The sequence below is a fragment of the Vicugna pacos genome, chromosome 30 (assembly GCF_048564905.1).
Source record: "Vicugna pacos chromosome 30, VicPac4, whole genome shotgun sequence".
In the NCBI taxonomy this organism is placed as follows: domain Eukaryota; kingdom Metazoa; phylum Chordata; class Mammalia; order Artiodactyla; family Camelidae; genus Vicugna; species Vicugna pacos.
In genome coordinates this window covers 1,754,307-1,777,639 of record NC_133016.1, presented here as the reverse complement: position 1 = coordinate 1,777,639, position 23,333 = coordinate 1,754,307, and the positions used below count along the sequence as shown (strand labels likewise).

Here is a 23,333-nt window from a genome sequence, read left to right as displayed (position 1 = left end):
GGTGGACCTGGACCCTGCAGTGACAATCTCGGAGCCTCTTCTCCCTGCTCAGAAGCTGTAATTGACAGCGGATGCTGCCTGTGGGTGGTGGAGGTCCAGCCTCCCCTACTGTGGGGCCTCTGCGTCACACAGCACCCTGCTCACTCGGGGCACGGCGGGGTCGTCCGCATGGGTCCTGGAGGTCGGGGATGAGTGCACACGAGTGTGTTCTCCACTGCTAGGGCCTGTCCCGTGCTGGCTCCGCACGTCCCGAAGGTCAGCCTGTCCTCTGTCCACGGAGCATGCTGTTTCCTGCAGGGTCGTAAGTCACTGAGCAGGTCTCCGCTCGCTTCCCGGCGCTGGCTGCCTGGGCTGCAGCTCCTGTGCAGGAAGGGGCAGGGTCTGCTCTCTTGCTCTCCCGTGACTGTGTGATGAACGAGGAGACTAAACATTTTAAGCAAGTAGGACCTTTTATTCACTTTCAGAGCAGATGAAAGAGTGTTCTCTTAAGAGACATAAAAAGTACAGAAAGATCAGTCTCGTGCTCGAGTAAACTTTGTATTAAAGCAAGTTATTAGAAGATAAATATAAAAATATGTACTTCTTCAATAAAATTGGTATAAATGATTTTTATTATTAACCTAGCCCAAATGATTACAGTGAACCACTTGGGGTTTCTCCCTTTTAAATCTGCATTTATGCGTTTTTTTATCCTTAGTTGTTAGTTGTTTTGTATTTATTCATAGATACTCAAGTAGTCTGCCTTATACTTCTACTGAATTTTAGACAACTCGTTTGATTCAAGAGTCATCACAGGAAGAGCTGGACCTGCAGACCCCACGCCCCCAGTTCCTGGAGGAGAGCGAAGAGCAGAGCCGGCGCTCCTACAGGTACATGTCCGCAGGCACAGGGCGCTGAATGCGGGCCCCTGCACTCCCGCTCAGGAGCTCTGTGTCGCAGGGTCCGTTGTCGCCCCACTTTGTAAAGGAAGTGTCTGAGACGAAGGAGACTAACTTGTGGAAATTTGTACGGCTAGCAAGCAACACGGCCCAGGTTTGGATGCAGCCACCTGCACGTTTACCCTTCTCACAGCAGCGTCCTGTCACCACTGGGCCGTCGTTACCTTGTTTTCAGAAGTAACTTAACATTGTGCCTTTTGTCCAAGGCTCTTTGTGTGCTTTGTAGCACAGCCTGTATGATCACGAAGACAGGGTTTAAACGAGCTCACTTGCTGGTTCCTCACCCACCCTCTCCCCCAGGCGTGTGTACTGAGCACCCCCAGGTGCCGTGTGCGGTCTGGGTGCCGGGAGAAGAGCAGAGGCCCCGCCCAGCTCATACGAGGACGCAGGCGTTTATGTGGGTTTCTTTAAAATTAAATATGGGTACATACGCAATAAAAAGGGGAAAATGAATATTGTCTTTATAGGGGTAGTCTTGGCTTGATAATATTTTACTGGTTTTATTGTTTACTTCAAATACTTTATAAACTCTGATGATTTTTTCCAGAGCCATTCAACAAAAAACGTGTCTCATTAGTTACTCTTAAGAAATGGTGATCTACCTTAACTCAGATGAGTGGTCGTAGTGATGAGTTTTGAAAATGAATAAGTCTTGTTAATATTGTTAAGCAGGAAACTTTGAGAGGCCAGGTTCCATTTTCACAGGATTTGTGTTTCATACCTTATGCCTGGGTTTACGTGTTAGATTCTGTGTCTTCAGAAGCGGGCCGCCCTGAGGCCTTCATCCGTTTGCAGCTTCAGAACTGCTGGAGCGCTGGCTCTTACCTGCGACTCGTGGACTCTGAGCGAGTGCGCGTAGCCAGCCTTAGTGCCTCTCTGACCCCTGATGTCTCACACTTCCATTTACTCAGCAGGTGTCCGCTGATGCTTAAGTTTGGATTTGGCATCAGTACTTCTAAGTGAGATTAGTCTGATTTTTGTGTGTGTGATTCCTTTGTGACATCTGCTTGGGCACTTTTAGATTTCTGGCTACTCAGACGCCAGTCACTCACTCAATCACCATTCATTCATTCAGTCACCATCCACTCAGTCATTCACCATTCACTCAGCCATTCACTCGTTCACCATCCATTCATTCACTCATTTGTTCGTTCAGTGTTTGTGAAGAACTTGCCGTGTGCAGAGCACCAGGGCTGTATCATTGAGCAGAAGAGACGAGAACCTCAGTCCTCATGGAGCTGATGTTCCAGTGGGAAGAGATAATAGGGCAGAATAACTGGTGGCCCCCCCGTAGGTCAGTGTTGTGGTGGTGGAGAAAGTGACAGCGGGCGGGGAGGCCCTGGGGGAGTGGGTGGAGGTGAGCTCGGCCTGCTGGGTGGTGACAGGAGCAGATGTGAGAGAAGAAGTGTTAGGGCTGACTTCTAGGACTGTGACCTGAGCCACTGGAAGATGAAATTACTGCTCCTGGAAAGGGAGATCCTGGGGGAGGGCAGGTGTTGGTGTCAAGACTGAGGCTTGGTTTTGAATCATTAGGATTGAGTATTCGAGAAGGAATGTCATGTAGGCAGTTCCTTAAACCAGATTGGAATTAAGGGAGAGGCCAGGGTGGACATGCGCACCTGGGAGTTTTTAGTCTGCATGTTAAAGCCGCAGGGGCGATGTCTGTGAGCAAAGGAGGGGCTGAGAGGTTGCGCCCTGGGCTCTCTGGCCAGGGGGACGTGTGTGGGCAGTGTGTGTGCAGATACGGGGGGGGGGGTGTCTTTCATCAGCTCAGATGAGGGAGAGCAGGGATCCCCGCCCAGGACGTGAGGAAGCATGGAACCGGGTCCTCTGAGTTTTATTGTAAGTGTGACAGAGTGGAGAGCAGCAGAGCTCCCGGGAGTTGTGAACCCTGGGCAGGGCGCCCTTCAGATGAGCTGTTTCCGTGAGCAGCTGCACTGCCCACGTCTCCTCCTGGAGCTGCGCTGGATGAGCCGGGTGCAGCCGTGGGAGAGGCCCCATGGCCGGGGAGCGGGGCTGGGCGTGCAGGTCTGGTTCTCACGCTGCCCTCTGGGGCGGCTGTTTCTCTGTGGCCCGTGGCCAGCTTTAATGAGTAGATGAGACCGTTTTGACAAGTTCAGATATCTTATTAGGAAACCTTTCTCAGCAAACATCAGATCGGTTAGGGTGCTCAGCTCCGGAAACGGGTATTTTCTTCTGCTGACACACAGACTAGAATCAACCCCGACTTCGTCTGCAGAATTGTTTCTCTAGAACTGGTTGGTGACCGTTTGCTTGCTTTTCTGCTGTCACTGGGTGACCTCACTAAACCAGACTCGTCCCCGGGGCGACGCTCCCAGGGGGTTTACGAGAGTCAGTCTTCAGTTCAGCTCCGGCGTCCGCAGAGGCTTAGCTGTGTGCGCGCGCGCGTCCCGCCTTCGGAGGTGATGGTTTAGAATTTCACAGACTTCCCACCACAGATTAAAACTTGGAAATGGAAAAAATAGGGAAATAAGTTGAAATAAGCTTTCTAAATCTTTTTTTTTTAGCTTTTAATAATACATGAATAGAAGTTTTAAAATTATTTCATCCTTAAAGTAATATTAGTATAATCTATAACAACTGAGAGGAAAACAACACTGTATTATTTATGTATTATTCAAAAGGGTTCTAGTAACATCTGTTTCGTAAAGTATTTTATCAATGAAAGAGTAAATGAACTGACATTTCCAAGCGTCTAGACTCCAAGTGATTCTGAGCCTGCAGTGTGTAAAGGTTCACGATGTCTTACGACTTAGAAAAGAAAACAGCACGCAGTGGACATACTGTCTGTAAAAGGAGTAGTTTCCGATTAATCAGATACTGTTTCTGCTGGAGGACTGCCATAGATTTTACTAAGTTTGAAATAATACAATATGTTTAAGAGTACAGACACTCCGAGCAGAATTTGGTCTAATGTGTGACTATTGCTAGCATTCTGTAAGTATTAAGTGTTGAGGACATACTTAGTTTCTGTGACGCTTATACCTGATTGTTTATTGGTTGTTGGTGAAGAGTATTTGCTTTTCTTCCATTCTCAAGTGTCACATTTGTAATCATGCTGTGAACTAACGTGCTTTGTTGTGTTCTAGGTGTGACTATTGCCACAAAGGCTTTAAGAAGTCCAGCCACTTGAAGCAGCACGTCCGCTCACACACTGGGGAGAAGCCGTACAAGTGCAAGCTCTGTGGACGTGGCTGCGTCTCCTCTGGGGTCCTCAAGTCCCACGAGAAGACACACACAGGTCAGTATCTGCCTTGCACTGGGTGTGGTGCAGCCATCACCACTGTCTCGTTCTAGAACATTTCCATCACACCCAGAAGGAGCTGCTCATCCCCCCCAGTTCCCCCGCCCCAGACGAGCACTGGTGTGTCTTCTGTCTCTGTGGCTTTGCCTGTTCTGCACATTTGCTGTAATGGGACCGAATCACCTTTGACCTTCTGTCACCAGCTTCTCTCACCCAGCACGTGTTCCAGGCTCACCGGTGTTACAGCACGTGTCCTTCATTCATTTTTATAACCGAATAATATTCCACTGTGTGGACAGGCCACATTCTGTTCATCTGCTGATTGGTTGTTGGACATCAGAGTTTCATTTTTTGGCAATGAGGAGTAATCTTGAATGTTTGCATGTACATTTTTGTGGACGTATGTCTTCACAGCTCCATTTAGGAGTGGGCTGGCTTGGTCCTATGATAATTCTGTTTAAACCTTTGATTTTACCGTTTTCTTGTCCACCAGTAGTGTGAGGGCTCCAGTTTCATATCCTTGCCAGCACTTCCTGTCTGTCTGCTTCATTGGGAACGTCCTCACGACATGGCTTCCATCTTCTTAAAGTAACGCTTCTTGAAAGACCCTCGATTCCTAAACATAGGAGATCACAGTGAACAGATGGCCTTTAATCGGTGGCGTGTTGAGCGCACTTCTGTTTGCTTTGGTTACTTACACTTTGGGGTAACGAGTGCCTTCTCTCCTCGTCTCTCTGTCCAGGCGTGAAGGCCTTCAGCTGCAGCGTCTGCAGTGCTTCCTTCACCACCAACGGCAGCCTCACCCGGCACATGGCGACGCACACGAGCATGAAGCCGTACAAGTGCCCGTTCTGCGAGCAGGGCTTCCGGACCACGGTGCACTGCAAGAAGCACATGAAGAGGCACCAGGCGGCCCCCTCTGCGGGCTCAGCGTCCGGAGAGGGTGAAGGAGCAGGTGTGTCCCTTTGTGGGGTCAAGCTTACTGGCTAGAGGCTCGCTTAGTGATTAATTAATATGCAGATCACCTTTAAAATGAGTTAATTTCATTTTCTGCTTATGAAAGCGATACGTGCTTTTTGAAAGAAAGACTCAGAGAGGAGACGTCCATGGGTGTCCAGGTACTATTTCTAGAGCTCTGTAGTTTGGAGAGTGTTAGCTAATCAGCAGATGCACATAGTTTCTAAGTCTAAGTACGCATCCTTCCCATTGGCTAGTAAGCACCTGATGCCTTTACCTCAGCCTGCCAGGTTGAGTGGAGGCTCTTTGCAGCCTCAGCATGTGCTGCCTGCAGGTTTAGCTGCACCATTGCACGTCTTAGTGTCTTCCTCTTCTGGGCCACTGAGAAGAGACTCGACGTGAGCCTTGCTGTGGGTGGGAGAAGGGTCACCTGCAGACTGACCTTTCTTCAGCCGTTCCTGGTCTTACCACGCCTGCCGTGCCGGGAGGGGGTGTGCTGGGCGCCACACGCGCACGCGGTGTCCCTGGTCCTGGCTCCGTTTCACTGTCCTGCCTGCCTTTAGTGACTCTGCCCTAATCCTCGTGCTCTCTTGCCGACGTTTCCTCATCTGTGTTGGTGGGGCCACCGTCCCTGACCTGCTGCCCCCAGACCTTCCCACGTTGTGTTGACATTGATATGGAAGTTTGTATTTCCTTTTCTGCAATTACCCCTGCGTGGCTCCAGCCTCCCTGGGCCCCTCCTCTCACCCTCCTCCCTGCCCCTCTGCCTTTCTCCTCCTCCCATCCACCTTTTTTCTCTTTCTTCCAAGAGGATCATCCAGTTAGGTTTTAATTCACAAATTTGGTTTTGGTCACTGTCCATTTTGCTATTTAGTGTTTCTGTCATTTACAAAAATTTCTTAGCTATCTGTGCAGTAATGACGTCGCCCTCCCAGCCAGACCTCCTTTCCGTTACAGCTCCCCCGCTCATTCTAGTTTTTGATCAGTGTAAATGTTTCCCCGTGTTTCCCTGAGAGAATACTTCCATATAGTATGTATGTATGTGGTGTTTTTTTCCGTTCAGTAAGTCTTTTTGATTGGGGGCTGTTTGCTAACTTACCTCTTTGGTCTCTTCTTTGGGCTGCTGCTTTTCTTTACCTTATGGGACTTCGCTTCCCCCGTATTAATGAGCAAATGCCTGTCTGTCTGGGCACTGCTAACCCATCAGGTGCGGGCACTGACGCGCTCGCCGCTCACTGTTGGCTGGGCAGCAGGGGCGGAAGTCGGTCTTTGATCGCAGCGTCTTTCTGGGGTCAGTGGTGCCTCCCTTGAGGCACGTCCTTCCGGTGCTGCTCTCTTCCCTGCGCACCTGCGTGGTTTCTCAGTGCAGCAGTGGTGTGGAAGGCTCTTCCCCGTCCCAAGTGCAGCTTCACTGAGTTACAACTTCAACCTCACGGACTTAAGTTGAATATTTAGTGTTGGTTTACTTACTCTCTTCAAACTTAGTTTTTCACTAGGATTTCATCCCTTTTCTTATATTTTGTTTAGAGATGGGTCTGGAGGAAGAGGAAGAAAATTCCGAAAGAAATGGGTCTAGAAAGGCTCGTCCCGAGGTCATCACCTTCACAGAGGAGGAGACGGCGCAGTTAGCCAGAATTCGGCCGCAGGAGAGCGCCACGGTATCCGAGCAGGTGCTGGTGCAGTCAGCCGCTGAGAAGGACCGCATCAGCGAGATGAAGGACAGGCAGGCAGAGCTGGAGGCCGAGCCCAAGCACGCCAACTGCTGCTCCTACTGCCCCAAGAGCTTCAAGAAGCCCAGTGATTTGGTCAGGTGCGGCCCGGCCCCCGCCCCGGGCTGCCTGCTCCGCTCGCTCTCTCTGCAGCGGGGGAGGCTGGTGTTGAACCCGGTGCCTCCTGGGGCCTGTTACTTTCTCGAGTTGTGGTTTCAAGACTGCACGTTTTGAGGACGGGAGGTGCGGTGGGTGGGGCGGAGGGGCTGGAAGCGCCCTGTGGGCATCCACACCCCACTTTGAAGGCCTGCAGGGTGTGGCCTGGGGGTGGCGCTGCTGAGCAGCCATGAAGGACAGGCCATGAGACAGGGAGGCAGGACCCTGACGTCTGCACCACAGAGGAGACGTTGAAGGCGGTTACCCTGGAAACAGGAGCGCGGTGCAGCTGGGCAGCTCTCAGCTTTCTTCTTGTTCTGTCCTTCCCTTAATAGTCATTTGAGGCTTGGTCTCTCCCATCATGTATTGGACAAATATGGTGGAGCAAAACAAAACAAAAAACAGCACAGGAGGCTGTAAAGTAAAAAAATCCTCTCCTCAGAGACAGCCACGCTCAGCAGTAATGTGCTTTTTTCAGAAATGTCCACATGTATGTCAGCATTAAGTTCTTGCACCTGCTTTTGGTTTAATTTTTACGTGTTGTTGAGTCTCAGACAACTTTCTTTCTTGGTACCTTGGCAACCTCCTTCGTTCTCAGTGGTGACCTCGCGTCCTGTTGCGTGGGCGTCCTGGAGCTTGTCTCACCAGACCTCACTGATGGATGGTTGAGTTTTCAGCATTTAATCACCAGCAGCGCTGTCCTGTGTGCTGCGTGCACCTACGTGGGGTCCAGGGTCAGTGCTGGTGGATACACACACCCCCCGCTGGCCTCCCAGCCAAACCAGCCAACAGGGTCATCACCAGGCTGATGGGGAAGGGGGCATCTTATCATCCGAACTTGCTGCCTTTAGAGTCTGCGTGTGGGGGAGCTCCTCTCACGTGGCTTTTTGCTGTTCGTGTTTCTTCTCCAAGCTGCCTGTGTGTTGCTTGTTCTTCTGCTGTGGTGTTTCTTGTCTTATCAATGATTTGTAAGAACTCTTTGTTGTTTAAGAACGTTAGTCCTGTTTTCATTGGTCTTGTAGATTTTTTTTTTATTTTTTGGTGTTTTTTGTATACAGTGAGGCATGAAAGTTACATTTGGCCAAAGGTATTCAGTACATAGTCACACATTTTTGTTTATTTGGGTGGCTACAAATTTAAAATCTCGAAGTTGTTAGCAAATGTGTATAAAATTAAAAAGAAAAACACTCAATAATTGCAAATGTTTTCCGGCTAGGCATGTTCGAATCCACACTGGAGAAAAGCCGTATAAATGCGATGAGTGTGGGAAGAGCTTCACTGTTAAGTCTACGCTGGACTGCCACGTGAAGACCCACACAGGTGAGAGCGCGCACCTGCGCGTCGGAAGGTGCCTTTCGTGTATGTGTGTGCCTGTGTGTGGTGTGCACATGGGCACTTTTACAATTAGAGCTTAAAAACGAGGAACCATAAGGAAATGGGTGTCAAAGACGTGTGATTCCTGACACGGATTAAATGATCCATATAGTGTTGAAGGAAAGGGTCTAGGTCTGAAATGGCTAGTTGTAAGTGGTCTCGTGGTCTTACTCAGACTTAAACACCTGTGTTAGGAAGATTGCCTTTTAGTCTTTGGGCCAGAGATTCAGTTTGTTGAGGTTTGTGAAAACGGGATTTTGCAACTCTGATTACAGGTACCAGGTAGTAATTCTTTTTACGTGAGGGGAACAACTGTCACGGCCATTCTCTTTTCCCCACCTGATTTGAGGAGCTGCAGGTTGGCTGTCCTGACTAGGACGTCTTAAACCTCTGCTCCTGGCTTCTGCGCAGTGCGTCCCGGGGGCAGGAAGCCGGACTCTGCACATCTGCCTGGTGTGGGTCCTGTACTCACTTCTCAGCCTCTTCTCTGAGCCTCCAGTTCCTCGTGTGGAAAATGGGGCTGAAACCAGTACCCCTCCCACTGGGTCAGGAAGTGCCACGTGGTAAACAGTTGAGTAAATGTCAGGGTTGTTGCTGTGATTCGTAGGCTTGTGATTATCAGAGTAATTTGTAGTCTTAATTTTTGGTTATAAATAGCAGAATTGACCAAAAGAGTTCAAGTGGAATGTCACATCCAGCTGTGAACCCTGTGGTTCTTTTCTGATAGGCGAGTATCTGGGATTGAACAGATACGTGAAGTCGGCCTGCCTCTTCGGTGGCTGGCTTTTCTGTTGTTCCATTCGGGTCTGTGTTTGTCCCTCTTGCGCTGCACTGGGGCTGCTGAGGTCAAAAGAGCCCACTCACCTGTGTTTCTGGCAGGGCCAGTGCGGCCATGCTCACACGGGGTGCCGGCATGTGCCCCCAGCTATGTGGGCTCTGGGCATGAGGACTAGCAGGAGAGTCTGGGGAAGCCCCTCTCGGGACCTTTGTCCTTGGCATCGTCAGGTGGCCCGTGAGTCCTGAGCAGGGCCAGCAGAGCAGCCTCACTGGTCCTGGGTGAGTCTCGGTCCTCCAGGAGCCGCCCCTCTTCTCCCAGAGCCTCTGCTGGGCGGCCATGCGTTCAGAGAGCTGGTGTTGCGGGAGCCGACCTGGACGGAGCTTGGAATGCACCTCAGGCGCTTTCTCCCGGAGCTGCTTTGGGCGCCCCTTTGTCAGCAAAGAGGGCGATGCTCGTTGCTGCCCTTGGGGAAGCAGCTCTGGCCCCGCCCCATCTGGGCTCAGTGTGATGCTGCGGCACCGAGTATCGTGTTGGGAGAGGACTGAGCACAAGTGGTGAACTTCTCGGGCAGTTCTGCAGCCACCCTGGGTCCTCGCCATGTGTCCTGCAGAAGGAGGGCTCTCGGGAGCGCATCTGCATCCCACGGTGCCTGCGCTGCGTGGGAGCAAGTGTCGCCCATCCGTTCGTCCGTCCCCTGATCCACTCTGTTTTTCCACAGGTCAGAAGCTCTTCAGCTGTCATGTGTGCAGCAACGCCTTTTCCACGAAGGGCAGCCTGAAGGTCCACATGCGCCTGCACACAGGCGCCAAGCCCTTCAAGTGTCCGCACTGTGAGCTGCGTTTCCGCACATCGGGGCGGAGGAAGACGCACATGCAGTTTCATTACAAACCCGACCCGAAGAAAGGCAGGAAGCCCGTGACCCGGAGCTCATCGGAAGGCCTGCAGCCCGCGAGCACCCTGCAGGCGTCCTCCTCGGACCCCAATGTGTTCATCATGAATAACTCTGTTCTGGCAGGACAGCTGGACCAGGGTTTGCTGCAACCCGGGCTGGTGGGCCAGGCCGTTCTGCCCGCCTCCGTGTCAGGTGAACCGGTCGCCGGGGGACCGGGAAGGGGGGGTCAGTGAGGTCCCTGGTGGACAGACACACGCTTGTCTGTCCACGACTTGCAGCCCAGAGTACAGCTTTCCCACACGAGGCAGTTGGAAAACTGAAGTTTCACCTTTCAGACTCAGCCACTTTCCTGACCCCGCTCTCGGCAGCACCACGCCCGCTTCTCAGCCCGGCACCTTGTTTAGCTTTTGTCCCTGCGGGGCCAGTCCTGTCTCTTCCTGTTTAGCGCGCTCACAAATGAAACAGGGAGCTACCCACAAACGAACTTGTTCTATCCCCTGGACTTATCTGAGTGCTTGGAAAGCACTAAGCTTGAGCCAGCTGGGCTCTTTGTGTTCTTACAGGTAGCACAGCGACTGCGGACAGCTGTTAGACACCTCTCGTGACTTCCTTTCTGTTGTGTGGCTGTGGCAGGATTAAAGTCTGAGGAACAACAGTATTAGTGTTGTTTTACATCTTTCACAGGCTCTGTTTGTGGCGGTGAGATTAGACAGGGATGTGTCTGATGTACAGTGGGTAGCAGTGCGCCTTAACTAGCCCATATGGATGCATAGCGCTTAGTTGGCTAACAATCCCTGTGTGAAAAAGAGTTTTTCTATTTAAGAAGGTTTCCTGATACCCATTCACTCCTATTCTTTCTCTGCAGCTGGTGGTGACTGGACCGTGTCTTTGACAGACGGAAGCCTGGCCACCCTGGAAGGTATCCAGTTACAGTTGGCGGCTAACTTGGTTGGGCCAAATGTTCAAATCTCTGGAATTGATGCCTCCAGCATTAATAACATCACACTGCAGGTATGACACCCGCCAGGGTTTTCTGGGCTTTAATGTGGTCTGAGTCATGGATCGACCCAAGTGTTGTCATCCGAGTGTCTGTCACTTTCAGATTGACCCAGGCATCCTGCAGCAGACCTTACAGCAGGGCAGCTTGCTTGCTCAGCAGCTGACGGGAGAGCCCGGGCTGGCCCCACAAAGCAGCTCTCTTCAGACGCCAGACAGTACGGTCCCAGCCAGTGTTGTCATCCAGCCCATCTCAGGCCTGTCCTTACAGCCCACGGTGACATCTGCCAACTTGACCATAGGCCCCCTGTCGGAGCAGGACTCTGTGCTGACCACCAGCAGCAGTGGTGAGAGCTGCGTTTTTGTTGGTGGGGACTCCGGGGTTTCAGCTTCTTGCTCAGTCACATGTCTGATTTTAGGACGTAGGATGCTGTTTCCTGCTCTCTATAAAGCTCAGCAAGTAGTTGAATATTCTGAGAATAAACGTTTTCTTGGGATGAATGACATTTAGTCAACATACGCACATAGGTTATTGCATTCACAGAACTGGCTTCCTGTGCCATCATAAAGCCTTTTTGAGTCATTTTGGATGAAGGAATTAGAGACAACTGGTATTTTATTTTGAATCATTCTCTTTTCAAAGCAACAGTTTCACAAAAATATTCTTAATGTAAAAAGAGAAAATTCTTCTTCTAAGCCCGGCTGTGTTCTCTTTTGTCGTGATGACCAGGGACGCAAGACCTCTCTCAGGTGATGGCGCCACCGGGCCTGGTGTCCACCTCCAGCGGCCCCCACGAGATCACCCTGACCATCAACAACTCAAGTCTGAGCCAGGTCTTGGCGCAGGCTGCCGGGCCCAGCGCCGGGGCGTCCTCGGGGTCCCCGCAGGAAATCACCCTGACCATCTCTGGTTAGTCTTAAAACGTTTAAAATCCTTCACCTGCAATTTAAGTGAATTCTATATTTATTTTTTTCCTGTAAGACTGAGCTTTGCATAAATCCAGTACTTCAGGAGGTATGTGTAATTTATGTGAGAAACTCCAGTTTAGTGAAAAGGACACTACACTTCACACCTGATCCCAGAAACTGTGGTCCTTGGCACTTCCAGTTTGAGTCAGTTTTGTCACAGGTTTTTTGTTCAGTGAAGAGCAGACCGGCTTTGTAATTCTTACTCCCACCCCTTTAAACAAAGGGAGTATATTGGTGTGAATTGTAGATATTGGGACATTTAAGTCTTATAAAAGCAATCTTTTATTGGTTGTTAAAAAAAAAATGCTGGGAGTCAGAACCACCTCCCTGGAGATACAGACTTAGGGCAGGAAGCATCACATTTTCCCTTAAAACACAAGGACCGACGGCCAGCGTAGCATTCCCTCTTGCACGAGATTTCTGCGGAAATGGTGGTTGGCGCAGAGAGCGCGGTCATGTGGAGTCCGAGCGCTGCTTTTATTCCCTTCAGTTTGTGTGAGAAATTCGAGGAACTATTCTTACATGGAGCTTTGCTTTTAAATGACATACAGTGATTTTTAGATGCTAATCGCCAGCAAAAATCAACTTTGAATTTTAGCTAATTCAGGAACTTCCTCTTTTTGTTAAATATGCCTGGATTTTACTGTTGGAAACATAGAAGTTATTTTAAGAAAGCTATTTTGTTGATCAAAGTCCCTCAGTATATAAGGTACTGTGCTAGTCCTATACGAAAAAACACGTAATTTTTGCTTGTAATTCAGGAAATGTGTGACTTTGTTTGTGGATTGTGCTTCTGTTTCTCCTGTATTTTCCTATTATTGATAATTTAGGTGTTTTATTGCTTTTTAGTATATCCAAAAGAATAGATGAGTATAATTGTAGTTTATTTTAAAAATTGGCTAAAAAGGTTTATCCCAGGGGAAGTCTTTAAATCACTTGATGAAATGAGGTTTGCCCAAACCTTGAGAATAGGATCTCCTGTTTCCTCACTTTTCCTTGTTGTGTGTGGTGAGAACTGGCTGTAGTGACTCGTATGTCAGCAGTGCCTCGTCCCACTCCGTGTCTTGCTGATGCTCAGCTTGACAGCAGGGTTTAAAAAGCAGGTTGTCTTTGTCGGGTCTTGGAAAGTGTTCAGTGTGGCTCCACTGGGACGTCAGCAGGGTTTTGCCTTTCGTGTCCATCTGTTTCCGTGTGTCTGAGCACACTGTCAGATTCCAGTGGCTGATGGGGCTGGTAGAGGCCTGGGTCTTCGTGGGAGTCCTGACGGCGTGTGAGTGTGCGGGGCGTCCCGGCGCTTTGGGGCAGGGCCCTTCTGCATGGGCGGCCCTCCTATTGCCCTGTGGTCTGGCCCTTTGATCCTTCTCAGCACACCTTTGCTACACCCGGTGGTCCCACATTTGGTAATAATTTTCATATCAGGTTAAGTTTTGTTCAACAAAGTATGTGACTTTTAAGTGCCTAAATACTGAGTTTAAGTAAAATGCTTAAGCTCTTAAAACCTCAGAGCTTAGAAAGTGTGAACAAGTGCTTTCATTTAGGGAAATGTATTTCATGGTCTTATTTTAATTTTTTCTATAAATACTGTTAAAAGTGAGAGAGCTTTCATTTTTAACAGGATGTTATATATGTTCAACTATTATATATGTTCAACACACTTGCCAGGATGTAAATGAACACGTTACCTCCGAATATCACAGTATTAGTTTCCGTTTAGGTCAAGACCTTATTCAGCACAATTCTAACGGAAGCAGCGAGCTGAATGGAAGCATCAGACTGTCAGCGCCTGCCGTCAGTCATCAGTCTACAGGTGCCACCCTGACGATCAGCAACGAGCAGCTTCTCTCACAGAGCGCAGCGCTGGCCTCTTCAGGTACGCCGCTGAGGACCTCACAGTGTGTCCTGGTTAGAGGGCCGGGCACCTGGTCAGCGGAGAGCAGGCAGCGGTCTCGGTGTGATGCATGTGTGAACTGCGTGTTCTGGTATGTCTGCTGTGTTTCCGGGACAACAGGTGGCTGATGTGTAATTCTAGGACACACAGCGCTCTCTCTCTCTCAAGTTGCTAACCTTTTAAGGTTGTTTATACCTTTTAAAGAATAAAGGTAAATCATTTTATTCAGATACGCGAAGCATCGTGTGTGTCCGCACGTCAGCACTGCTGAGCCCATGCAGAGCTGGTCCTGTCTCTTCTGAGCAGGGAGTTTCTCTGGCTCCTTACTTGGTGCCCTGCAGTGTGAGTGTTCTGGCACCAGCTGACTGGGGGATGACAAAGTTAGAAGGAGGTGTTTTACTAAGGTTTTGAAGAACAGACTTAATAAAAAGTAAAAGTAAGTGAGCTCCAGGGAAATAAATCACAGCGTCGTAAGTAACCATCACCAGTGTAGGGTGACGTGCATGTTTTCTTTCTCTTGTAGAGATTTCAGTAGTTTCTTAGCCCTCTTATTTTCCAACCCTGTATATCATATTTTTGAGAAAAAAATTAAATCTTCAGATATATTTGTACCCACAGCTAAAACTTCTTTTCATGTTTATTTGAAATGCTTTCTTATTCAGTAAGCCTTCTGTTCAGTAAAAGATTGTAGTGGGATGGGACTAAATCTGGGTATAGGGTGTTGAGTGAGGCAGACATGGTCCCCTTGCGTTTTGGACCCTAGAAATTAACAGAGCACAGGCAAGTATTAACGAATCCGTAAGTCAGTGGAGAATTACAGTAGTAATGATCCGTGAAGGAGAGAGAAGGGTGTCCAGAGAGTGAGTCGGGGCCAGCCTCCCCGGGCACGCGGGGCTGAGCCGGGGGGCGGGAGCTCTGGGGGCCGGGGAGCCTTTCCGCCTGTGAGCTGTGGGGTGCGGGCACTTGCCGAACTGGAGAAGGCTGGTGAGCTGAGGGAGGCAGCGTGTAGTAAGGTTCCACTCGGGACCCTCGATGGGTTTTCCGTCCGCCCCTCCCCGTTGCTCCAGGGTAAACTGACCCGGAGGGTAAGAAGCCATCTGAGTCCCGTGCTGGCAGCTCTGGGCAGGTCAGAGCCTGGCCTCCTGGCCGCTGTCCTCGGCCTTCTTGTTTTATTGTCACTGTTTCTCGGTCGTCAGTGTGCTTGTCTCACTTGGGGCTCTAAACACCTAATCATAGAGCTTAATTCTTCTGCGGATTACTTTGAGATGAGAGGCTTTCAGTTTTGTTTTTCAAGTAAGGGGAATTTTGTTTTGTGTTCTAATTGGCTGTGAAAGCTGAGACTTTCAGGTTGTAGTCAGCCTGCGATAGGACGTCTCAAGTACAGTATATACTATTCAGGTTACACGGCAAGCTCTTCTCTACAGACTTCCCCCCAAAGTCAGTCTGTGTGCTCTTCCTCGTGGCCTCCAGGGCCCCTGTCTCCCGCCACGTGTGCTGGTGCTGCGATGGGGGCACGTGCCCTTGGCCAGAGGGAGGCGTGTCCCGCTGTGAGCTGGGGGCTCAGGCTCCCCCACCGGCCTCCCGGGGCGGAGTTGCTGTTGTGCCAGGAGCTCTGCTTGATGCCTCCCGTGAGTCCGGGGTGAGTCAGGGGAAAGACAGGCACTTTGGCTGTTCCGGTTTGCGCGGGGTGGGTTTAGTGTGTGTGCTGTCTGGTGAGCCTGCGTGTTTGCTGGTGCAGCGGGTTTCTTGCCTCGGAGCTGGTGACGTTCTGGTCAGGAGGGAGGAGGGGCCAGAGGCGACTCCACGAACTCTGAGGGCTCTGTTCTGGCCACCAGTGCGGCTTTAAAACTCTGCCCCTGGTAGCTTAGACATTGGGGCTTTCCGCTTCTGTGCCCGCACCCGCAGCTGCGGGCGCCGGCCCCACGGGCGGGGAGGCGCCTGCGTGCTCACCTGCAGCGCGGCCCGCGGTGCTGGGCGGTGGGCTGGCTCCCCGTGTGCTGTGCGCTGCTGCTGCTTTTAAAAACAGCAGGCACGCCCCCTTCTCCTGACTGGACTTTTTCTTTTCCTTTAGACTTACTGTTGTAGAGCCAGCTGAGAACACTTCTGTCTTTTTCTTTGCTTTCTTTTTTTATTTTTAAAGAATTTTTTAAATGAAGGTACTGGGGTTAGAACCCAGGACCTCACACCTGTTAAGCATGCACTTTACCACTGAGCTATACCCCTCTCTTTTTGATGACACTTTAGCTTAATTTGGTGTCTTAGTAAAAAAAATTTTTTTCAGAGATTTGATGATATTATAAAATAAAAGATGAGCTCATAATTGAAGAACATTTGTTTAATAATGAGTTATAAGCTATTACATGTATAGCATTAGTTTTATATGAGCAAGTCATTTATATTTGACTTCAGATAACTTAACATCTTTGAGTAATTCTGAATGTAGGAGAAGAGTCTTCATGGGTTGAACCACTCGCTCCTTTGTATGAAGCAGATGTTTGTAGCGAGGTTTACATATTCCGCTGGTACTAGTTAACAGTGAAGTGGCTGACCTCATCTGTGCTGTGTTGTCAAGACGCTGCATCTTAATGGGCAACATTTATCTTAGAATCAGTCAGTCCCAGACCAAGCTTCAGGCCACGCCAGGAAGACTGCAATTAAAATGACTTCGAGATGAAACATGTGCCTTCTAAGATGAACACTAGGATGCAGACTCTCAGTGTCACATCACCCTGCAGACTTCATGTTGAAGTCCTCTATCAGCGTGGCTGGCGGGCACGTGCTGCTCGTTAGAGCTCTCTGCGAACAAAACGTGGCTGGGATTTACCAGCTGGGGCTCCTTGCATCAAAAGAAGGCTGTTTAGGAATTTTCAGTAAATTGAACAGCTTCAGTCAGTGCAGCCGTAGGTCAGAATTGCATACCCAGAACAGAAGCACATGCTTTTGTTCAGATGTGTGGCAGGAGGGTGGAAGGCCATTTTGAAGTTGGACCCTGATGACACCCATGACGAATGGTTTTCCTTGAAAACAGACAAATAGGTTGTAAGTACCCTTTCAGAAGCAGGTGTTACTAGTAGAGGCATGAAATTTGCAGTTTTTTAAGGAATTTATCTTAAATTGATACTGTCTTTTTAATGTACCTTAGTCCATTTTTAAGATAATTTTGATGGGTAAATTGAGTTCTGCTTTCCATGAGAGAAAAGATCCATTTCTTGTTTACTAGTTCCTTGTGAGGTTATTTTAGCCCCCGTTTCTCCTGGATTTGAGGACGCTTACTTAGTTCCCAGTAGCTCAGACATGTTAACATCCCTCATTTGTGGGTGCTTTAAAATGACGTCTTTCCCACTCTGTCCTGGGGGTGAACAGCACCACACCTCCTCTTACTGCGTTTTTGTTAATCTCAAGAAAAACCTGATTTCACATCTTGTAAACTTCTAACAAAACCTTCCAAAATTAAGTCTTTTTAGAGACTGGAAACTTATCCCGACAAAGATTTAGGACAGTACTGGGTTTGATGAAAATACAGAATTTATTCCTTCTTTAAAGATTACTCTTTTTGAGTTAGAATCTTAAAATGAAGTAGTGCTTACTTAGGTGATGGTGTTACATCCTAGAGAAATAGTGGTTTTAGAGAAAAATAAGTGAGAACTAAGATTAAGTGTCTACAGTCTGTACTTCAGTGTTGAATCTTAACTTTCCTGTTTAAGAGTATTAATTTGAATTTTAAAATTGTGGCATCTAGAGCTTAAACAAGTATTTTTGCATAACTAAGAGCTGCGTATTAAACACAAGTAATTACCTCTTTCATTATATAGTTGCATGCTTAAAATTTCAGTGTTTAGTCATCATGTGTTCTTCTCAACAGTATTGAGGCCAGTCCTACTTGAACTGGTCTCATCCTTCTTATGGGAAGTCTCTTAAATTAAGAACATTAGTAAAGCTTCATTCACCACCTTTGTTGAGTTGAGCTGTCAACTCTGGCATTATCAAATTATTCAGTCTTTCCCCTGAGCTTTTTGTCAGGGTTCACTTTAGTTAATGAACTTGCAGGCTTCTGTTTTGTCTTTGCATTTCCTGTGCTGCACAGTCCTGGAAGCTTCCACCATGGTAACAATCATCAGAAAGTCAGGATTATTTTACTGGTGGGAAGGGGAGGAGCTCCTGGGTTCCTTTATTTCAGGAGTTGGGGCGAGGTCTGAAGTCCCAGCCGTCTAAGCTGAGATGAGCCGCCGGCTCTCGGTTTTGCTCTTTGTTGACGAGCCCCCCTCAGCTGGGTGCTCTGAGGGCCCGAGCCCGCCCTCTCCTCCATGGTGTTGCTCCAGCCACGCCGTGGTCTGCAGGAGCCTCCTCTCTTATCCTGGTCCCTCTCTACAAAATTGCCCCTGTGTGTGGGGTTGCAGGAGTTAGGGTGCATGGAGGTGACGTCAGGATCTCGAGGCGGCCGCGGTACTGCCCTCCACACATCCACACTCCTCCTCCTGCCCCAGCGGGCCCTGGGCGTGCGCCCTGTGCAGACGCGGGGCAAGGCGGGGGGTCTGATGAGGTCCTCGGGAGCGCGTGGCTGCTTCAGAGCAGAGACTCCCAGCCTCCTAATGGTTGTACTGCTTTTGAAGGTTCCAGGTCTGTGCAGCACAGTGTGGGACTCCGGGAGTGTGGATCTGTGGAGGACGCCAGTTACAAGTAAGTAACCTGGTTCCCTGCGGTCCCGCCCAGAGCCCGCCCTGTCTTAGCAGAGCATCTGCAGGAGTCGCGTTTTGTCTTGTGCTCAAACCTCAACAGGAAATAGTGTTTGGAACTTGCGCTTTAGTTTTCATCTCGGTGTCTCTGGCACCTGGCACAGGCTAGTGCAGGTGGACGATAAATCATGTCTGTCAGCTGAATGGACGGGCCGCCCATGAGAACAGCGTGTGTGTGTGTGTGCACGTGTGTGTGCACGTGTGTGTACACGTGCATGTGCATGTGTGTTATGCTTACAAATAAAAACTTAAAAAATTGTTTTTTGTTGGTGCCCCCACCAGGACTTTCGATAATCCCATGCCGAGCCCCCCTCGTTTGCCGGTGGGTGCATGAGTTTCTGTTTTGTAGGAGAGGAGGCCTTTCCTTGCCCAAGTGGTCCCAGGTATCTTCCTCTTATATCATTGGCTACGAGGGGAAAATATTACAATGTTTTGTTTTCTAAAGCAAAGTTCTATGTCATGCAGGATAAGTGAATATTTAAAGGGTTGCGTGAGGTTTATTTGGACCTTCCGTGTTTGAGAGTAGGCACACGTAAAGGGCGGTGAGCCTGGGGACGGAAGCGGAGGTGGGCAGTGTTGCACTCCGGAATGGGTCGTCACTCAGCGGTCACATTCTGTCTCTCTGTTAGGCTGGGGTCTGGCCCTGGATGGGGCAGTGCCCTGGAACTCTTGTCTTGGTCACCTTCTGCACTGGCAGCAGTGACTGGGACTGTAGGTCACGATTTTACTCTTCTCTTAGTGTTTTTTCTCTATATTATACTTAAGGAGCAGAGTATACTTATATATAAAGATAACTGGTTTTTCACAAAAGCCTTGCCACACCTTTGGGATCAGAGTCAGTGATTTCCTTGATGCAGTTTCAGAAGCTTAGGCGGTGTAAGTGCTGTTATGACAGGCACATGCCTGTGTGAAAACCGCCTTCCCATGCCATTGGAATTGGACTTGCCTACGTTTCTGTTGATCTGCTTCTTTTGCCTTGTTTTGTAGAACTTAACACTGCAACTGGAAGCCTTCCTTCGACCACACCGATGTCCCCATCCTCCATATCTGCTCAGAACCTGGTCATGTCCTCCTCGGGAGTTGGGGGAGAGGCCAGCGTCACCCTGACTCTGGCTGACACTCAGGGCTTGCTCTCCGGGGGGCTGGACACGGTCACGCTCAACATCGCTTCTCAGGTGAGTGCACCGCAGTCCCCTGGGCAGGGCGACAGCCCGACTCGGGGTCGTCCTGGGAAGCTTTGTCTGTTCTTCCCAAAGTAGGTTTTCTGAACCCTGTTTCAAAACTGGAGTGGTTTTTTTTTTTTAATAATTAAAAAAGAAAGTAATATGTTAAATGCAAAATGAGGAAAACAGAATCCAGAGAAAACAGAAAAGCATTTTTTAAAAAATCCACCACCGAGATGGAGCCACACTGAACATCTGAGTGTACATCTCCTCTGAACCTGGGCCTGCGCGCACGCAGGTGCACAGCGTTCAACTTTCAGAGGAGTGGTGGTGGTGTAAACTCCCCCTTCTGATCACACCGTGACTGTCTTCTGATGGGTGATTTTAGCAGCGCACACGTTTCTACCAGCTGCACAGCGCTTCGTCGTGGGGATGAGTTTGTCGGGGCAGCACTGCGTTCGGGGACTCGTTGTAGCTGGGCGCCCTCCTGCTCTTTGTCACTTCTGTTCTCAGATGAGTCCCAGCAATAAGTGTGGGGATCGAAGGTGTGTACTGCATGCTTTATAAAGCACACTGAGCTTAGGTGCTGAAGAACCTTTCAGGGTTTAATTAGAAAAATCATGATCAACCGTGAGTCATAATGATGAGGAATGACTGGAGAGAGCTGGGGCTGAGTTTCGACAGTTGACCCATGACAGCCCTGTCTCCCCAAGCCCGGCTGCAGAGGGGGAGAGGAGCGTGTGGTGCGCATGTCCCCACCGCCTCGTTCCCCCTCTCAGGGTCCCTGTGCGGAGGAAACAGGGCTGCGGCTCTGGCACGAGGTGGGTTCTGACCCTGCCACCGCCCCGCTGCTGGCTCTGGGAAAATGACTTGGCTCTTCGAGGGGCTAGTTCTTTCCACTCGCCCTGCCCACCCCTGGGTCGGGGTCAGCAGTTTCCATCAACGCCACAGGTTGTGGTGGTTGTGAAACAGTCATGGAACACCCCCCACCCCCAACTCCCCCGTCTGGCCATTTCCTGAGGTGGCGCAGCTGGCCCTCGGCAGCCTGCCTGAGAGTCGGTGTTGTGTTTTGTTCAATTGCCTCCCTTCCCCGAGGCCAAACATCACCTCTGCCACAGAAGGAAAGAAGTGTCTTCTTGAGTTTTACATAGTGAGTGTTGTCTACATGTTCTGACATTTACTTGTCCTTATTTGTTACTCCACACCTACTTGTCACGACATTATCGTCAACCTTCTAACTCCTGGAAGTTAGTATATTTTAAAACGATAGTTGGGGCCAAAGTAGTCGTCTTAAGATGTAAGTGACTTGTATGTTTCCCTGGACGCAGGTTGCAGGAAGCTTAACTGCTCTGTGGTAGTTTGCTCTGTTTTTCCCTCCCGTGATTCTGGCCACTCTGTCCCAGGGCCAGGTTCTCATCACCTGTGGTCAGGCTCACCGGGCTGGGCAGCTGGGGCCAGGGAGGCCTGACGAAAGGGAGCTTTTACTTACTTACCATCCAGAGAACACAGTTCCAGTCTAGGGACGTGATTCTGTAAACTAACTTAGTTAATTTATCTTTTCCACCTTCCTGTCTGCTGCGGGGTTCATCTGGGGGACAGTACCTGTCCATGTAACCTGCATTCCAGCCACCAGTTACCCCGCGTCCCCCTGCGGGGCCAGCAGGGCCCACCCAGGTCTCCGTGTGCTGAATGTGACTGTCGTGTGGTCCTGTGTTTCTCCTGGTGCACTTTTAACTGCAGTAAAGAAGTAGTCATGAAGTATAAATGATTCAAACTATAAATTTTAATGAAACTTAATCCTTTGAATAACTTTCAGGGGATATGGTGGAGTTTGATCAGGAAAAGCCAGAAGTCCACTGATTTTAATGCTATGAGTTTATTTTCTTTTTTCTTTTTTTTGACATTTTTTATTGACTTATTATCATTTTACAATGTTTTGTCAAGTTTTAGTGTAGAGCACAATTTTTCAGTGATACATGAGCATATATTTATATTCATTGTCACATTTTTCTGTGAGCTACCGTAAGATCTTGTATACATTTCCCTGTGCTTTACAGTATAATCTTGTTTAGTTATTCTACAATTTTGAAATCCCAGTCTATCCCTTCCCACCCCCTGCCCCCTTGGCAACCACAAGTTTGTATTCTATGTCTATGACTCTGTTTCTGTTTTGTATTTATGCTTTGTTTGTTTGTTTTTTTAGATTCCACATATGCGTGATCTCATATGATATTTTTCTTTCTCTTTCTGGCTTACTTCACTTAGAATGACATTCTCCAGGAGCATCCATGTTGCTGCAAATGGCGTTATGTTGTCAGGTTTTATGGCTGAGTAGTATTCCATTGTATAAATACACCACCTCTTCTTTATCCAGTCATCCACTGATGGACATTTAGGCTGTTTCCATGTCTTGGCTATTGTAAATAGTGCTGCTATGAACATTGGGGTGCAGGTGTCGTTTTGAAGTAGGGTTCCTTCTGGATATATGCCCAGGAGTGGGATTCCTGGATCATATGGTAAGTCTATTCCTAGTCTTTTGAGGAATCTCCACACTGTTTTCCACAGTGGCTGCACCAAACTGCATTCCCACCAGCAGTGAAGGAGGGTTCCCCTTTCTCCACAGCCTCTCCAGCATTTGTCATTTGTGGACTTTTGAATGATGGCCATTCTGACTGGTGTGAGGTGATACCTCATTGTAGTTTTGATTTGCATTTCTCTGATAATTAGTGATATTGAGAATTTTTTCATGTGTCTATTGATCATTTGTATGTCTTCCTTGGAGAATTGCTTGTTTAGGTCTTTGGCCCATTTTTGGATTGGGTTGTTTGGTTGTTTCTTATTAAGCTGTATGAGCTGCTTATATATTCTGGAGATCAAGCCTTTGTCGGTTTCATTTGCAAAAATCTTTTCCCATTCCATAGGTTGTCTTTTTGTTTTACTTATGGTTTCCTTTGCTGTGCAGAAGCTTGTAAGTTTCATTAGGTCCCATTTGTTTATTCTTACTTTTGTTTCTGTTGCTTGAGTAGACTGTTCTATGAGTTTATTTTCTGTATGTTAAATTATGTCACTTTGATTTACTTTGAATTACTCACTTTAACTAGGTAGTTTTCTATATTGGCTACGTTACATTTTTAAAGTCTGTATATATTTGCTGGGGACGTTTGGTGCTTTTCCTATGGACCGTGTGGCTGCCGGGTCTGCCAGTCCTGCCCCCACGTCGGCCCCCAGGAACCTCGCGAGTCAGGCACTGGGATTGGGCCAAGCAGGTTGTTGCTGCCCGAGAAGGTTCTCTAAAAAGGGCTTTAGGGTGAAGCCCTGGGCGTGGCCATGCCAACACTGAGAAGGGAAGGCGGCTGCATCTGGGGGAGTGTGGGGCTGGGGTGGGTTGGGGCCCTCACTCCGCCCTGCCTGGCTCCACAGCCACCCCCCCATGTCTGCCAGATCCCGCCAGCCATGTCTGCACACCCTGCTCCTGCTGCGTTTAGTGCCCTCTGGGGTTCCCCATTACCTTGGGA

The 23,333-nt window shown here is 49.0% G+C and overlaps 1 protein-coding gene across 8 annotated transcripts in view; it reads left to right on the top strand.

Annotated features, from left to right (window-relative positions):
* Positions 1-23,333, top strand: part of ZNF236 (zinc finger protein 236) — an 89,537-nt gene that overhangs the window by 53,453 nt on the left and 12,751 nt on the right. For 6 of the 8 annotated variants that reach the window (XM_072952388.1, XM_072952386.1, XM_072952387.1 and 3 more), the window contains 11 exons: positions 766-869; positions 4,049-4,200; positions 4,946-5,158; positions 6,688-6,970; positions 8,242-8,345; positions 9,896-10,261; positions 10,935-11,080; positions 11,172-11,412; positions 11,796-11,975; positions 13,749-13,904; positions 19,643-19,830. In XM_072952388.1, the coding sequence (XP_072808489.1) occupies positions 766-869; positions 4,049-4,200; positions 4,946-5,158; positions 6,688-6,970; positions 8,242-8,345; positions 9,896-10,261; positions 10,935-11,080; positions 11,172-11,412; positions 11,796-11,975; positions 13,749-13,904; positions 19,643-19,830 (2,133 nt within the window). Of the gene's footprint in view, positions 1-765; positions 870-4,048; positions 4,201-4,945; positions 5,159-6,687; positions 6,971-8,241; positions 8,346-9,895; positions 10,262-10,934; positions 11,081-11,171; positions 11,413-11,795; positions 11,976-13,748; positions 13,905-18,532; positions 18,600-18,937; positions 19,039-19,642; positions 19,831-23,333 lie in introns of those variants that run through there. The other 2 variants (XM_072952390.1, XM_072952391.1) reach the window with 2 other exon arrangements.